General features: G+C 43.2%; 1 protein-coding gene across 6 annotated transcripts in view; it reads right to left on the bottom strand.

Moving 5' to 3' along the window:
- Positions 1-17,883, bottom strand: part of LOC126203301 (myelin regulatory factor) — a 345,177-nt gene that overhangs the window by 112,519 nt on the left and 214,775 nt on the right. For all 6 annotated transcript variants that reach the window (XM_049937560.1, XM_049937558.1, XM_049937559.1 and 3 more), the window contains exon 2: positions 17,000-17,084. In XM_049937560.1, coding sequence (XP_049793517.1) covers positions 17,000-17,084 — 85 coding nt within the window. The remainder of the gene's footprint in view (positions 1-16,999; positions 17,085-17,883) is intronic.

The following is a 17,883-nucleotide window of genomic DNA, read 5'->3' as shown; positions in this document are numbered from 1 at the left end:
TACGGCTCACGATTTTAGACGAACAGTTGGTAACAGCTAGGTTTTTTAAAATTAAAATACAGAACGTAGGTACGTTTGAACATTTTATTTCGGTTGTTTCAATGTGATACATGTACGTTTGTGAACTTACCATTTCTGAGAACGCATGCTATTATAGCGTGATTACCTGTAAATACCACATTAATGCAATAAATGCTCAAAATGATGTCCGTCAACCACAATGCATTTGGCAATACGTGTAACGACATCCCTCTCAACAGCGAGTAGTTCGCCTTCCGTAAAGTTCGCACATGCATTGACAATGGGCTGACGCATGTTGTCAGGCGTTGTTGGTGGATCACCATAGAAAATATCCTTCAACTTTCCCCACAGAAAGAAATCCGGGGACGTCAGATCCGGTGAACGTGCGGGCCATGGTATGGTGCTTCGACGACCAATCCACCTGTCATGAAATATCAATACCGCTTCAACCGCACGCGAGCTGTGTGCCGGACATCCATCATGTTGGAAGTACATCGCCATTCTGTCATGCAGTGAAACATCTTGTAGTAACATCGGTAGAACACTACGTAGGAAATCAGCATACATTGCACCATTTAGATTGCCATCGATAAAATGGGGGCCAATTATCCTTCCTCCCATAATGCTGCACCATACATTAACCCGCCCAGGTCTCTGATGTTCCACTTGTCGCAGCCATCGTGGATTTTCCGTTGCCCAATAGTCCATATTATGCCGGTTTACGTTACCGCTGTTGGTGAATGACGCTTCGTCGCTAAATATAACGCGTGCAAAAATTCTGTCATCGTCCCGTAATTTCTCTTATGCCCAGTGGCAGAACTGTACACGACGTTCAAAGTGGTCGCCATGCGATTCCTGGTGCATAGAAATATGGTACGGGTGGAATCGATGTTGATATAGCATTCGCAACACCGCCTTTTTTGAGATTCCCGATTCTCGCGCAATTTGTCTGCTACTGATGTGTGGATTAGCCGCAACTGCAGCTAAAACACCTACTTGGGCATCATCATTTGTTGCAGGTCGTGGTTGACGTTTCACATGTGGCTGAACACTTCCTGTTTCCTTAATAACGTAACTATCCGGCGAACGGTCCGGACACTTGGATGATGTCGCCTAGGATACCGAGCGGCACACACAGAATACGCCCGTTGGGCATTTTGATTAAAATAGCCATACATCAACACGATATAGACCTTTTCCGCAATTGGTAAACGGTCCATTTTAACAAGGGGAATGTATCACGAAGCAAATACCGTCCGCACTGGCGGATTGTTACGCGATACCACGCACTTATACGTTTGTGACTATTACAGCGCCATCTATCACAAAGCGAAAAAAGTGGTCCAACTAAAACATTCATATTTCTTTACGTACTGCACGAATATGTAATAAAATGGGGGTTCCTATTCACAAAAACGCAGTTGATATCCGTTTGACCTATGGCAGCGCCATCTAGCGGGCCAACCATAGCGCCATCTGGTTTCCCCCTTCAAGCTAGACGAGTTTCGTTCTTTGTAGTTTTTCGTTTGATGCTTATTTCTTGAGATATTTGGCCCGGTCATTATCAATGGACCACCCTGTATGTCCATATCGCTATGCCATGAGTTTTGTCACCTCAGTAGCTGCACAGTAAAGTGAAAGCATTTCACATTCTTTTATTATTGTACAGTTTGGTATGGGAGCAGGACGTCCTGGCTGCAAGTCAAAGAATGTTATAACCGCATTTAGAAACGCTACTTCTCATGTCTCTGACTAACGATAATTACACGGCGAGAGAGAGAAAGAGAGAGAGAGAGAGAGAGAGAGAGAGAGACGGCTAATCATACGGAAATATAGGGGGCACTGCGGAGCGGGAGGAGCGCCCCCACGGCAAGTAAACACAGAACACATTTCTCGCGGCTGTCAAAGGTTTTATTGAGCTCGGCGGTTGGGCGCATTAAATGGTCGCATGCAAAGGCGTGCTCGAGCCGAGCCGAGGCGAGCGGCGCGCTGCGTTTGCGGCGCGCACCGTCGTAAATCTCGGCAGAGGTTCACCGCCGGCCCGACCCCGTCTGTTTATCCGGGGCGGGCGGCCGAGATTGCCTGTCCGCGTACGTCCGGATCATTAAATATTGAGGCGGAAAGCCAAGCCAGGCACGCGACCCGCTGTCTGGGCGCGCCGCGCTCCTCAACAGGTAAACGCCGCGCCGCGCCGCGCCGAGCTGGGAACAAGTGACTGGTGCTGCACTGGGGAAAGCAGCGTCATCGCGGGACATTCCTCGTGCGCTACTCTGACGCCAAGCGTAGTGACGGGAACACTCATGAACAACAGAATCACCCCGTTTACATGGGGCTCCCAATACCGATTTCCCAACACGGCTTTAAAATCGTTTCTATAATCCGCTTCTGGTTACCGGTTTTCCAATCCCGCAATCGATTTTCACTCCCATGTAAAGGCAACCGGTTTTGAAACGTATTTGGGCTGTCAGATTTCGTATTGTTCACAAAAATTTTCGAGTAATATGGACGGAGTGGTTTTTTGTACAGTGAAGGATAAGTAGACACCGATTACATCTCGTCTACACTACTGGCCATTAAAATTGCTACACCAAGAAGAAATGAAGATGATAAACGGGTATTCATTGGACAATTATATTATACTAGAACTGACATGTCATTACATTTTCACGCAATTTGGGTGCATAGATCCTGATAAATCAGTACCCAGAACAACCACCTCTGGCCGTAGTAACGACCTCGATACGCCTGGCCGTTGAGTTAAACAAACTTTGGATGGCGTGTACAGGTGCAGCTGCCCATGCAGCATCAACACGATACCACAGTTCATCAAGAGTAGTGACTGGCGTATTGTGACGACTCAGTTGCTCGGCCACCACTGACCAGAGGTTTTCAATTGTTGAGAGATCTGGAGAATGTGTTGGCCAGGGCAGCAGTCGAACATTTTCTGTATCTAGAAAGGCCCGTACAGGACCTGCAACATGCGCTCGTGCATTATCCTACTGAAATGTAGGGTTTCGCAGGGATCGAATGAAGGGTAGAGCCACGGGTCGTAACACATCTGAAATGTAACGTCCACTCTTCAAAGTGCCGTCAATGCGAACAAGAGGTGACCGAGACGTGTAACCAATGGCACCCCATACCATCACGTCGGGTGATACGCCAGTATGGCGATGGAGAATACACGCTTCCAATGTGCGTTCACCGCGATGTCGCCAAACACGGATGCGACCATAATGATGCTGTAAACAGGACCTGGATTTATCCGAAAAAATGACGTTTTGCCATTCGTGCACCCAGGTTCGTGGTTGAGTACACCATCGCAGGCGCTCCTGTCTGTGATGCAGCGTCAAGGGTAACCGCAGCCATGGTCTCCGAGCTGATAGTCCATGATGCTGCAAACGTCGTCGAACTGTGCGTGCAGATGGTTGTTCACTTGAAAACGTTCCCATCTGTTGACTCAGGGATCGAGATGTGGCTGCACGATCCGTTACAGTCGTGCGGATAAGATGCCTGTCATCTCGACTGCTAGTGATACGAGGCCGTTGGGATCCAGCACGGCGTTCCGTGTTACCCCGCTGAACCCACCGATTCCATATTCTGCTAACAGTCATTGGATCTCGACCAACGCGAGCAGCAACGTCGCTATATGATAAACCGCAATCGTGATAGGCTACAATCCGACCTTTATCAAAGTCGGAAACGTGATGGTACGCATTTCTCCTCCTTACACGAGGCATCACAACAACGTTTCACCAGGCAACGCCTGTCAACTGCTGTTTGCGTATGAGAAATCGGTTGGAAACTTTCCTCATGTCAGCACGTTGTAGGCGTCACCACCGGCGCCAACCTTGTGTGAATGCTCTGATAAGCTAATCATTTGCATATCACAGCATCTTCTTCCTGACGGTTAAATTTCGCGTCTGTAGCACGTCATCTTCGTGGTTTAGCAATTTTAATGACCACTAATGTAAGTTATGCTGACTAAACGGTAAACCGTAACAACCGTTTTCCAGGCGCCATGTTAAGCTGGGCTAGCGAATCCGCTTCAGACTTTTAACAAAAAAATGGTTCAAATGGCTCTGAGCACTATGGGACTTAACAGCTGAGGTCATCAGTCCCCTAGAACTTAGAACTACTTAAACCTAACTAATCTAAGGACATCACACACATCCATGCCCGAGGCAGGATTCGAACCTGCGGCCGTTGCGATCGCGCGGTTCCAGACTGTAGCGCCTAGAACCGCTCGGCCACTCCGACCGGCAGTGAGATAGGGCTTCAATAAATGTGTTTCAGTGTAAATTTATAATGTAGCTCCAATTATTAACCTTATACAACGAACCAAAAATGCATATTTAAGACAGAAGTGCAAAATAATTCGTATTTAAGTAAATAAACACACGAATTTTAAAAATACCTACTTCATTTTTATAACAAAGAAAATAATCAGTTTTTGACAGTGTAATGTAATTGGGTAGATAAAAACTCTACTTATCAAGTGGCGGCAGGAAAACACACATGGAAAAAAAGGTTCTACTTGTGCAAGCTTTCGGAGCAAGTGGCTTTCAACCCTTCTGCCGGAAGAAGAAGCCAACGGCTCCGAAAGCCTGCAGAAGTATTTTTTTATATTGTGTTCTTCTGCCATCGCTTGGTGAGTATATTTTTTATCTATCCAAGTACTTCATTTTTAGAAATATATTTTTTTTATTGACCTCTCTTTATTTACCTCTCAAAGGTTAGCAACTGTAGTCACGATTGATGTATAACCGAACACGCTGAAAAAATGGGTAAATGAAGTCCCTCAAACCCGGAGACTGATTGGAAAACATTCATATAACCGCTGTAACCGTCAGACTTTTGTCGTCGGTTGCCTCACTTTAAGTAAAGCCACTCAGACCTGGAGAGTGAATGAAAACATTCCTAAAGCTGACATGACTGCATGGACTAGTTTCATTTGGTTGTTTCATTCGAATGAAAAAGCCGACTGAACAAAAAACAATCGACTAGTCAATCGATTGTTGAAACATGTCGGTTGTCCCATGACTGGTTAAGCAAGAGACAAACGCAAAGTTGGCGAGCAGATGCAAATCTCCGAGTTTTTTTTTCACCAAGAAAAGTACAGGGAGTTCAACGTAAAAGAGATATTTTAGGGGCAAACTTACATCGTATTATAAATTACAGCAGGTGTTGGAAATTTCCATACATTTCTATGCACTTGACACGTTTCGCCATGTTCGTAGCCACTCTTGTTAGCTCTAACCTGTCTATTTCGTTGATCGCATTCGTGACGTTTGTCTTCAATCCCTGCAGCATATGTGGATTGCTCCTGTAAACAATGTCTTTTAAGCAGCCCTTCACAAATCTGGACTACTGAGATCAGGGGATCGTGGTGGCGACAAACCTGTCGAAATGATTCTTTCAGAAAAAAAATCCTGTAGAATATAGTAGAGCGAGCTGTATGGCAAGTGGCACCGCCTGATGCCACCAGAAATTACGCTCATCGTCTTGCAGTAAGGCTATGAACTGTCGGATAATGTCTTTGGTAGACGGCAGCTTCCACAGTTGTTTAAAAAAAGACAAAGGTCCTATTATTCGTCGCCTTGAAACCACACGCCACACGCTAATTTTTTTGTTGGGTGTAAGGGAGACTCAATGAAAGTGTGCGGGTTGTCAGTACCCCAGGTCCGGTCATCAGTGCCCTAGAACTTAGAACTACTTAAACCTAACTAACCTAAGGACATCACACACATCCACGCCCGAGGCAGGATTCGAACCTGCGACCGTAGCGGTCGCGCGGTTCCAGACTGAAGCGCCTAGAACCGCTCGGCCACACATACAGTTTTGGTTGTTAACATACCCACCGAGATGAAACCAAGCTTCATCTGTTTAAAACACTTGATCTAAAATGCCAATGTTGCCTCTAATGAGGGTGTTGAACCAAAGACAGTAGTGAACCCGTCTGACATAATCAGCATAAGTCAGCTCATGGAAAACCTGCATGCGGTAAAGGTAACATCTCGATATTCTTCTCACTGCACTGTAGGCTGAACCAAGAGAAATGTTTTTTTTTCCTGGCTTAATCTACGCAAAGATTTAAGGGGAGATGTTGTAACTGCTGCTTTAATATCCCGAATGAACTGCGTCGTTAAAACTGACCTATATCTGGTACGTTTCTTGCCTAACACTGAACCTGTTTCACGAATTTTTTTTAGCTAACTTGAGATAACAGTTTTCACTGGTGCTTTTTAAGATACAACAGGACACGGTTACACAACCTTGTTCAAACGCCAATTCTGTGCAGTGCCTGGCACAACTAGGTGTGTAGGTAACAGTCCTCCCACTCCAGCTGCAGTCGTACCAACAATATAAACGTTATTTCATCCATCTCTCACTATTTCAAAACAATATTCTTTCAATTTAAACTACTGAAAGATGGAGCCTCTTTTAAGATGACAGTTCTGTATTACAAACAAAACACTATGCAGAGTATCTCGCTATTGAACACACATGAAGAAAAATTTTGCATGACAGCTACATGTCGTACAGGTGTGTTGCAACTGTGGCTTTTCTTCTGCCGACCGGAACATCATCCCTTACGTTGTTTGCAAACTTACACACGGTTACCCAGTTAGATTGGTTGGTTGACTTGGGGGAGGGGACCAAACAGCCAAGTCATCCGATGAGGGAGGGATAGGGAAGGAAGTCGGCCGTGCCCTTCCAAAGGATCCATCTCGGCATTTGCCTGAAGCGATTTAGGAAAATCGCGGAAAACGTAAATCAGGATGGCCGCACGCGGGTTTGAACCGTCGTCCTCCCTAATGCGAGTCCAGTGTGCTAACCATTGCGCCACCTCGCACAGTTTACCCAGTTATCATCACTACCTACGGACAGAACACAACACTCGAATGGATTGCAGCATTTCAATTGATAATCAAGCATCTGTAGGTAAGCATCAGAGACGTCAGTGGAACAGCAGTGAACGTTCATCATGTCATCACATTACACGCAGGCTTATCTACCAGGTAAGTTACTAGACGTGTGCACAGGAGTCAAAATAATGTGGTGCGGACATGGAATCGATCCCAACTGAATGGCACCGACTTCGATGGATTTCGACGACGACCAACATCGGCCGAAGACGGCTGAGCGTTTCAAATAAGTGTGCCAGAACGTGCGTGGTTGCAAGGCAGACGATCTCTTCATTCGAACGTACAGATTTCTGACGACAATCTCTGAAATTCGAATCAGTTTGTTTCCTTCGGTAGAATAAGCCGACGGCCTCAGACACGAAATACGGACTGTGAGAAACTGATAAATCTAGTTCAAGAGAGAAGGGGTTTGTGGAATACTGAGCATGAAAAATACTACACTCGGAATTTGTGGACTGAAATCGCAGCTTTATTGAAAATCACAAGTAGGCAAAAACTTTGTCGAAAATTCTAGGCTAAATTATAACCTCAAAGAATAATTAGCTGAAGTGAGAAGGGTGGAGTATCTTATGCTTAAGGTTACTGCAGTGGATATTTTGGCTGGCTGTGAGCACTATGCGACTTAACTTCGGAGGTCATCAGTCGCCAGAACTAATTAAACCTAACTAACCTAAGGACATCACACACGTCCATGCCCGAGGCAGGATTCGTACCTGCGACCGTAGCGGTCGCTCGGTTCCAGACTGTAGCGCCCAGAACCGCACGGCCACTCCGGCCGGCAGTGGACATTTTGGTTTGTGATATAAGTGGCTCATTTAGCATTCTACCAATTGTCACTGCTGCTACCGGAAATTGAAGGCCTAAATTTTGACCTCAAAAAATAATTTGTACAAGGGAGAAAAGTGGCTTATCTTATGTTTAAAATTACTATAGTGGACGTCTTTGCGTTCTAGTAAGTGGGTATAAGCTGTCTACGAATTATTATTAATGCTCACTGGCGGTTTTATGTCCGTAATGTAGTGATTCTGTTATATGAGATGGCTTGCAAATGCGATATATGTGTTTTCACTTTTCAGTGCTTTTGGTGGTCTGGGTAATTTATTCTAAAATTTGCGTTTGTCCTTCAAACGTCAGCTGAATGACAGTCATTGAAAGGTAAAATTGACTGAATTTTGCTGAACGTATTCGAAGGTGGATCCTCTGGTCCAACTGAACCGATAATTTTCAGCCATTCGTGGACTTGATGGTCTCAACAACGATGGAATTTTTGTGGATGACAGTGCGCAATGTCACCGCGCCACAGATGTTTGCGATTGGTTGAAAGAATATTCTGGACAATTCGAGCGAATGGTTTGGGCACCCAGATCGCCCGACATGGATCCCACCGAACATTTAAGGGATATAACCGACAGGTCAGTTCGTTCACAACATCCTGCAGCGGGAACACTTTCGCAGTTATGGATGACTGTAGAGGCAGCTTGGCGAAATATTTCTGCAGGGGACTCGCAACGACTTGTTGAGTCCATGCCAGGTCGAGTTACTGCACTACATTGGGCAAAAGGAGGTCCAACACCATATTAGGAGGCATTCCATAACATTAATCACCACAGTGTATATGAGATTAGTATCTGGACAGCAATATAATTGATGTTGGCCGAAGTAGAAATGATACAAATTGCAGACAGGCAATAGCACAAAAAGCGTTTCTGAAAAAAAGAATTTGTTAACATAAGGTATCTGGGGAGTAGCCTTGTATGCAAGTGAAACGTGGACGATAAGCAGTACGGAAAAGAAGAGAATAAAAGCTTTTGAAATGCGGTGCTACAGAGGAATGCTGAAGATTAGATGCATAGACTGAATAACTAATGAGGAGGTACTGAATCGAACTGAGGAAAAACGAAATTTATGGCGCAGCTTGATGAAAGGAACGGTTCAGTTCACAGGACATCAGCAATAGTCAATTTGGTATTAGAGGAAAGTGTGTGGGGTTACAAAGTGTAGAGGGAGACCAAGCGATAAATACAGTTGTCAGGTTCAAATGGATGTAGGTTGCAGTAGTTAGTTAGAGATGAAGAGGCTTGTAGAAAGACTAGCTTCGAAAGATGCATTTGATCATTCTTCGGACTAAAGAGTATAACAACAAAAGGTAATTAGGATATGACGCCTGATCTGTCAAGAAATACGAGGGCAGTTCAATAAGTAATGCAACACATTTTTTTTCTGAAACAGGGGTTGTTTTATTCAGCATTGAAATACACCAGGTTATTCCCCAATCTTTTAGCTACACAACACTATTTTTCAACGTAATCTCCATTCAATGCTACGGCCTTACGCCACCTTGAAATGAGGGCATGTATGCCTGCGCGGTACCATTCCACTGGTCGATGTCGGAGCCAACGTCGTACTGCATCAATAACTTCTTCATCATCCGCGTAGTGCGTCCCACGGATTGCGTCCTTCATTGGGCCAAACATATGGAAATCCGACGGTGCGAGATCGGGGCTGTAGGGTGCATGAGGAAGAACAGTCTACTGAAGTTTTGTGAGCTCCTCTCGGGTGCGAAGACTTGTGTGAGGTCTTGCGTTGTCATGAAGAAGGAGAAGTTGGTTCAGATTTTTGTGCCTACGAACACGCTGAAGTCGTTTCTTCAATTTCTGAAGAGTAGCATAATACACTTCAGAGTTGATCGTTTGACCACGAGGAAGGACATCGAACAGAATAACCCCTTCAGCGTCCCAGAAGACTGTAACCATGACTTTACCGGCTGAGGGTATGGCTTTAAACTTTTTCTTGGTAGGGGAGTGGGTGTGGCGCCACTCCATTGATTGCCATTTGGTTTCAGGTTCGAAGTGATGAACCCATGTTTCATCGCCTGTAACAATCTTTGACAAGAAATTGTCACTCTCAGCCACATGACGAGCAAGCAATTCCGCACAGATGGTTCTCCTTTGCTCTTTATGGTGTTCGGTTAGACAACGAGGGACCCAGCGGGAACAAACCTTTGAATATCCCAACTGGTGAACAATTGTGACAGCACTACCAACAGAGATGTCAAGTTGAGCACTGAGTTGTTAGATGGTGATCCGTCGATCATCTCGAACGAGTGTGTTCGCACGCTCCGCCATTGCAGGAGTCACAGCTGTGCACGGCCGGCCCGCACGCGGGAGATCAGACAGTCTTGCTTGACCTTGCGGCGATGATGACACACGCTTTGCCCAACGACTCACCGTGCTTTTGTCCACTGCCAGATCACCGTAGACATTCTGCAAGCGCCTATGAATATCTGAGATGCCCTGGTTTTCGGCCAAAAGAAACTCGATCACTGCCCGTTGTTTGCAACGCACATCCGTTACAGACGCCATTTTAACAGCTCCGTACAGCGCTGCAACCTGTCGGAAGTCAATGAAACTATACGAGACGAAGCGGGAATGTTTGAAAATATTCCACAAGAAATTTCCGGTTTTTTCAACCAAAATTGGCCGAGAAAAAAAATGTGTTGCATTACTTATTGAACTGCCCTCGTATATTAACAGGATAGATCAGCATAGAAATTTTTTTGACCCTACTTTTTTTTATTGGCTTAAAATATCCTTAGAGAGTCTATTTTTGGGATTCCTTCGCATGACGTCTGTCATAAATGTTAAAATATGTTAAAACCGCGATTAACTGCATGGGGATCTGTCGCATCCCAACGCTCGAATGCAACGGACGTAATATTGTAATCAACGGATTAGGGGTCGTGCTAGTTTCGAAAAGTCAACTAAAATACTATTCTTCTTCGTAACATGATTCGTTTATGGAAGACAGTCTGAAAGCACGTGCTTGTCTGGCGTCTGCTTATCTTGTCATTTCGCTCCTTTCTATCCGTAGTAAAACGCGAATGCTTGAAAATTACAAACAAAGGTATTTCTGCTGGTGGAAAAGGTGCGAAAAGTAATACCAGTCGTGCAAAAAACGCTTCGGTTAGTAAGCGGACGCCAGTTAATCGATATACTTGCGTCAAGGTGACAGCATTTCGACATCGGAGAAAAAAACGTAAAATATACAGATCTGGCAGTGCCGGTTACAGTTTTGCTCAGTTTCAATATTTAAAAAGAATTTTTCGCCGTTCTCAACACTGGCTCTCTATTTACTTTTTAGCACCCAGAAAGTGATTTAACAAAATGTGAAGCCTGTAATTAGAGTTCCTAGTGCCCACTTCATCTGAGAATACAATTATAGCTGCAGCTTATAGCTCTGAGGAATTAGGAGATTGTCCGGGATTTATAATCAAAAACGATTTTCCAAAATAGTTGAGTATATTCTCAAAGTCACAGATAAAAAACACAAGTATCCCTACAACCTAGCTAACAGAGCAGTTCAGAGTCTAATGCGCTGATGCAACTATAAATGTCCGAATTAAATGAAAAAAAAAGAATGCTCGCCATAATTTGATGAGAATATTTCATCAAACGCCACGCTAAATTATTGGTAGAATGTCTGTCCCGCGACGGCACGTGAAAATACGACAATACGTAAACTGAAGCTAGATAATGAAAATCATCCCAGAATTAACACTTCACTTGAAATGATTTCATGGTTACCCGTATCTCTAGTAACTTAATACGGCACCCGAGGCTGTTTGTAGCAGTGATACCGATGCGACGCGACTCCCGACACAGATGGCGTGTTATTCAGCGTCTGGAGAGAACTGGGGCCTTGCTTCCTCGCGCAGCGTTCTTACATATAAAGCCGCGGTGCGGACGGCTAAGGGAACGCCTGATCAAATCGGCTCTCCCGACTAGCCGCTGGGCTAGTAACGCACCACTTCAAGTTACATAATAAATTATAGCTTCTTTTGCTGATGACCGATGAAGCTCTTAATTTAAATGTGCATTCAGCAGCCGGCCGAAGTGGCCGTGCGGTTAAAGGCGCTGCAGTCTGGAACCGCAAGACCGCTACGGTCGCAGGTTCGAATCCTGCCTCGGGCATGGATGTTTGTGATGTCCTTAGGTTAGTTAGGTTTAACTAGTTCTAAGTTCTAGGGGACCAATGACCTCAGCAGTTGAGTCCCATAGTGCTCAGAGCCATTTGAACCATTTTTTTTGCATTCAGCACGCAGGTAAGTATTGATAATAAATTTTTGACGTGGCTAAGTTAAATATTTTGGGCGAGAGAATTAATTTAATTACACTGCACGCAGTAGATGAGCTCTGAACTGGCCCTTTTGAGATCCGCTATCGCTATAATTTTATAGGTATTCAAAAGAAACTTTTCACATGTTCATAGTCATAGCGGACCTCCAACCTATTTAAATCTAAACATCCTAGCCTTATTTATTAGCCTACTTAATCTATCTTGCTTCCTTCAGTTTTGAGACGAAAACCACAAAATCATGAATTTCCACTAAAATCTTAATTTGTGAAATCCAAAATACTGTTTTTATTAAATCATTATGAAAGATGAATCTAAATATAAATTTTGAAGTCTCTAGCTCTTTTCTGTTGCGCCAATGATTTTTACAGAAAAACGTCCAAATTTCGGAAATGGCTTAAGTTATCGAACTGATATTTAACACATATTAATTTAGTATTACTTCTGACATGCCAGAAAAGCTTTAGGTTATTTGCTTGATTTTAAAGTATTGCGCAACATTTATGACGTCAGAGCTAGTTACAGCAGACTGGCTGGCACACAATGGAAAGACTGATGTGAATTTATTATGGCGTGAGTAGGCTGCTTCCCTACAAAACTTTAAACGCTTGTTTTTTTTTTTTTTTCTTCAAAACAACGTTTTTCTAGTAGGCGGGAGCTATATAACTCATGAAATATACATGCAATTATACTATTTTGTAAATTGTGAGTCGGCGTTTTTTGTACTGTAACACTTAGGATTCTTGTGATATATTTTAATTTCGATTTTTGGTGCACGTTTTTATAACGTCGTTTTTGTCGAAAAATTGACTTTTATTTCAGAGAGCCACCATTTTGCTGAAAACCATTTTTTTTTTAAATTATACGTATTACGTTTGACATATCACCAGTTTAAAAGCAGTTTTTGAAATTTTGTTCTAGGTTGAAAATTATGACGTTCAGAGCTCCCACCAACCGCTATCGCATTGCACGAATGCCTTTCGTCGATATTGTATTACGCCCTCTGGGTGCAAGTTTTTTTCTTAAGCGTTTGTAGTAAAGGTCAAAAGTCACTTTTGTAATTTGTTTGTTATTTTACTGAAAAAAAAAACACGTATATCGGTTCCAAAATCGAAAGTCACCTTGATCTATTCCCTTAACTCACCTGATGGCTTTGTGTACGTTATTTTGTGCCGCTCACTAGTATTCGTAAGGAGCTCGTAAATCTTTTGACCTGTACTAACATCGTCTCATCCAGATAGCTGCTCTCTGGGGAGCTAATAACGTCTTGTTTCCAACTTGCTACTGATCCTACATTCTGTGTTACAGGAACTCTGGGAATCCCGCAAACACAAAATGTTTTTGAGGTGCAGTGGCACAGAGTGTGTTGCAGAGAAGACCCCAGCCAGCGACGAGGCGTGGGGTCGATAGCGGGGCATAATTTGGAGGCCAGGAAATTAGCCAGCTAAGCGGAGCGTGTCCACCTCCGTGCGCCGCCAGAGTCCTCTCGCAGCAGAAATGGCTGACCGTTAAACGTTGTTGACAATGCGTTGGAGCGGTTCGTGGACAAGCAGAAACGGCACAAGAGTGCGTGCAACATTACACGGACCCTGTACTCCGTTCATCGCAAGAATAAATTTCATGTAAACATTACACTACGTATTCTTTCGCGTCTGCTGGAACAACATTGGATTTCGTTTCACGTGGAGCGGAAGCCAAGCTCTCTCGAGTACAGAGAAGGACGAATTAATGAGGATACATTTTATGCTGTGCGTTACGCGTACACTGACTAAGCGATAATACGGGGCGGGAGCCTTACCGGCGCATTTAACTTTGACACACTGGCCAGGCAAGTGATCCAACTAACCTGCAGTGATGCGAACAGTTGCAGTGAAGACGTAAAAAGAGACGATAGCTCTGAATGTCATTTTACTTTTAAACAGAAGGAAATAATATATGGTAAAACTCAGGCGATACGCTTCTTAGGTGACCGGACGGAAAACAAAAGATGCTCTCGATCTTGCTAACGTAGTATTGCAATTAAACACAAGAGTGATGAAAATTCCTGACTAACAACGGTAATTTTTCTGTATGAGCTATGTGTGGCGTAAGAGCGCACTGCTGGAATTTCACCATGTTGTTAAACATTGAAGCCACTGAAGATGTTACAGTCAGTCGCCTAGTACTCTCTGAACTCTTTGTATATCGGACTCTGAGGAATACATTTCAGTACTGCTGCGTTGATAACGAGGCGGTCAGCAACAGAATCCCATCCAACTTTTATGAAGGGCTGTTCAACATTTCGCCATCATTCGGCAGTGACGTGTCACAAATCTTCGCGCATTAGTTCCAGTACGTTTGGCAGCTTAAGAGTCGTGTTATTTCTCGCGACAAATGCGTTAACTTGGCTCCAGATCAGTTCTGTTTGTTTCCATTTTTCTACGACGCTTATCACTCTTGGTCGTGTGAGATCAGATCTGTCCTAAAAAACAAAGGTATTAGGAATTAGCTAATTACACGATTTAAAGAAAGTTTACATTACAGCCTACAACAGATCATGTTGTTTTTATAAATATTATTAAACACACAGTAGGTACAGGTGATTTAAATAAAGAACATTTACATTACAGCCAACAAGGCACCATGTTTTCTTTCATAAAATATTGTTGAATACACAATGGGAACAGGACTATGCTGAAATTACACCAGAATGAGAGATGTACTTCCGCCTGTCTTGTTCACCTTCTTTTATATCTCCTGTTGCCATGTTAAAACTACCTTCTTTTCCCAAAACAGAGCCCGCATCTCGTGGTCGTGCGGTAGCGTTCTCGCTTCCCACGCCCGGGTTCCCGGGTTCGATTCCCGGCGGGGTCAGGGATTTTCTCTGCCTCGTGATGGCTGGGTGTTGTGTGATGTCCTTAGGTTAGTTAGGTTTAAGTAGTTTTAAGTTCTAGGAGACTGATGACCATAGATGTTAAGTCCCATAGTGCTCAGAGCCATTTGAACCATTTGAACCCAAAACAGAGCAGCGTTACACAATCCCAGTTTAGACGTCTTACCCACAAGAATCACACTGTCCACGTACAACTTCGGAGTACGTTCCAGTTGCCGCGCTGTTTCACTTGCATACTGTGATACGTTGTAGTCTCTTCTGAGCATCCTTCACTTTTGTTTTGGTGTGCGACGACGTTTGCAAGTTACTTTTTGAAGTCTCTACTTTGTTCAAGACTTCGTCTCACTCTACAATCTTTCGCTCACACCTCGCTCTGTTATTAAATTAGCCATTCCTAGATAACTCAGTATTTGCCCTAACAGAAGATCCCTTCTTCCTGCAATAAAGTTATTTTTCTCCCCAGTCTGATGCAGCACCTCTGCATTAATTTCTCGATCTACCAATCTTATCGTCAGCATTATTGTGTAACAACACATCTGTAAAATTTATTTTCTTTACAGTTTATCGTCCATGTTTCCCTTGTACATAGGGCTACACATCAGACGAATACTTCCAGAAAAACTCCCTATCGTTTAAGGGGCTCCGGAAAGGCTCAAAATCATGAAAAGTTCAATTTTTACTGTTTTGCGTTTTCTGAATCTGCATATATAATTTATTCAATTCCGAAGACTACAACTATTTTTAAATTTTTTTTGAAATGTGTTCTACATGGGCGTGGCCCACTGTGGCGCTGTTAAACTGCTTTCAAATGCTGTTATTATTAACGTCCGTGTTCATCAGGTACATTTTAGTGGCTCTGAGCACTATGGGACTCAACTGCTGAGGTCATTAGTCCCCTAGAACTTAGAACTAGTTAAACCTAACTAACCTAAGGACATCACAAACATCCATGCCCGAGGCAGGATTCGAACCTGCGACCGTAGCGGTCCTGCGGTTCCAGACTGCAGCGCCTTTAACCGCACGGCCACTTCGGCCGGCTACATTTTAGTGATGTGAGATAAAGTATGTGTTGTGGCTAACCTGTGATGGTTCAATATATATCGCTGGTGTGATTGTCGATTGTTTCATGTTTATTTACTCTGTCGTTATCTCGAAAATATTCGTAATTAATTCTGTTTCTTGAGTCTCTGTTTTGTTGAAGTATAATAATGAGTAAAAGTAAAGTTATTAGAAATCCTCTGAAGGCTTTTAAGAAAAGGAGAAATGTTGGAAAGCCAAAGGTATTTAGAAATATGGGAATTAAGATAGGTTCTAACATGGTACGAGCGATGCTTGCTTTAGACAAGTAACGCCTTCGGGCTGCAGACAGGGCTGTAGAGGGTCTAGAAATACAAGCAAGAGTAAACAGGAGGAGGAACAAGAGCAAGCTGGAGGAGGAGTTTGCAGAGGGTGAAGATAATACATCCTATGGACCTGGAATGCACTAAAAAGTTAATCCAATCTTTGTCGCTCGATTCTCAAAACTTTTATTTTTTCATACTAATTACATGTTTTGTAAGGATCTTCCAAACGTATTTGTTTCAAACTTTCAGTAAATGTTACACAGTACCTTCTGCATAATTTAACACAGCCTTTTTCCAAAAAACTGTATATTTTTGAATATATAAATAAAAAATTGCAAAAAATGTGAATTTTCATTATAATTGAAAAAAAATCATCTTTAATAACTGAACTAAAATTTTGTAAAATCCCTGTGTTAAGTTGTAGCCCATATTCCAATAAATAATCTATAAAAAGTTCAACTTCCTACCTGAAATACTTTGTGAGGAAAGATGTAATTTATAAGCGTTTTTTTAACATTACAAGTATAGGGCGTTCCGGAGCCCCTTAAATTTGTGTTTGATGTTACCATCCTCCACTTTTTCAAAAAAGCTTTTGTACTAGAGCCAATATTATGTTGTCAATAATTATGCTGCAAAAAATAGCAAACTTTGGCCGAATGCAACGTAAGTGCAACCATGTGATGAGATGCGAGAGAGGTACTCACTTGGTATTGGTGTCGTTGACATCGTTGATGAACTCTGCCAACTGGCTGATGTACAGCGCTTCGCTGTCCGTGAAGTCGCTCTGGCCTGGAAAATAAAGAGAAACAGGTCCGAGTCAGTAGGCAGCTCTTCCAAATACCGGAGCTGGCGCATATTTATTGTTAAGCTGAATCATGAGGTTAAGTGAGTGAAACGACTGTTTGTTTCTCCTAGCGGGCGGGGATTGGGTCGTCTGCGCCAACACGCCGTATTCAAAATGTTTCGCAAAATTCCTTCTACAGGCTTTTAGGGGTTGTAGAAGAGACTTACTAGACGAAGTTTTGATAGGGGACTCACTTCCGGTAATGTACCTTATTTTACGGACTTTTTTCTTCGAAAAATTGCCACAAAAATTCTGGTGCGTCTTATATCAGGTGCGCCTTATACTCAAAATTAATATAAAAATGTCCAGTGTTTGATTTAAAGTTTCCGCCAATCTTAAAAATGGCCATACATTCGACGCTGCGGAAACCCGTCTCTATCTGGCAACACTGGATTCAACTGGCAGTAGCAGTGCACCGATGCGACGAACATGAGTTGTGGGGATTCACAAGCTTGCTAACACCGTCTCCCTCCCACCTAGCCATCGCAAAACCAGAACACTGTCTAGCCTATATTGCGTAATTGCAGTCTAGGATGCCAGCGAACATTTATTGAATGTGATTTTTTGCTGTCAGTAACAGTACAATATTATTGTTAGAGGCTAAAAAATGGAAAAAATAAAAAAGTATTCTTACGATGCGGGCTATAAATTGAAAGTAATAGCATCTACAGAAGAACATGGGAGCAGGGCAGCTGAGAGGCATTTCGGTTTCCACCAACAGAAAAAAAAAACATTCATGATTGG

The sequence above is a fragment of the Schistocerca nitens genome, chromosome 9 (assembly GCF_023898315.1).
Source record: "Schistocerca nitens isolate TAMUIC-IGC-003100 chromosome 9, iqSchNite1.1, whole genome shotgun sequence".
In the NCBI taxonomy this organism is placed as follows: domain Eukaryota; kingdom Metazoa; phylum Arthropoda; class Insecta; order Orthoptera; family Acrididae; genus Schistocerca; species Schistocerca nitens.
The sequence above is the reverse complement of the archived record's forward strand: the minus strand, read 5'-3'. Positions and strand labels throughout refer to the sequence as shown.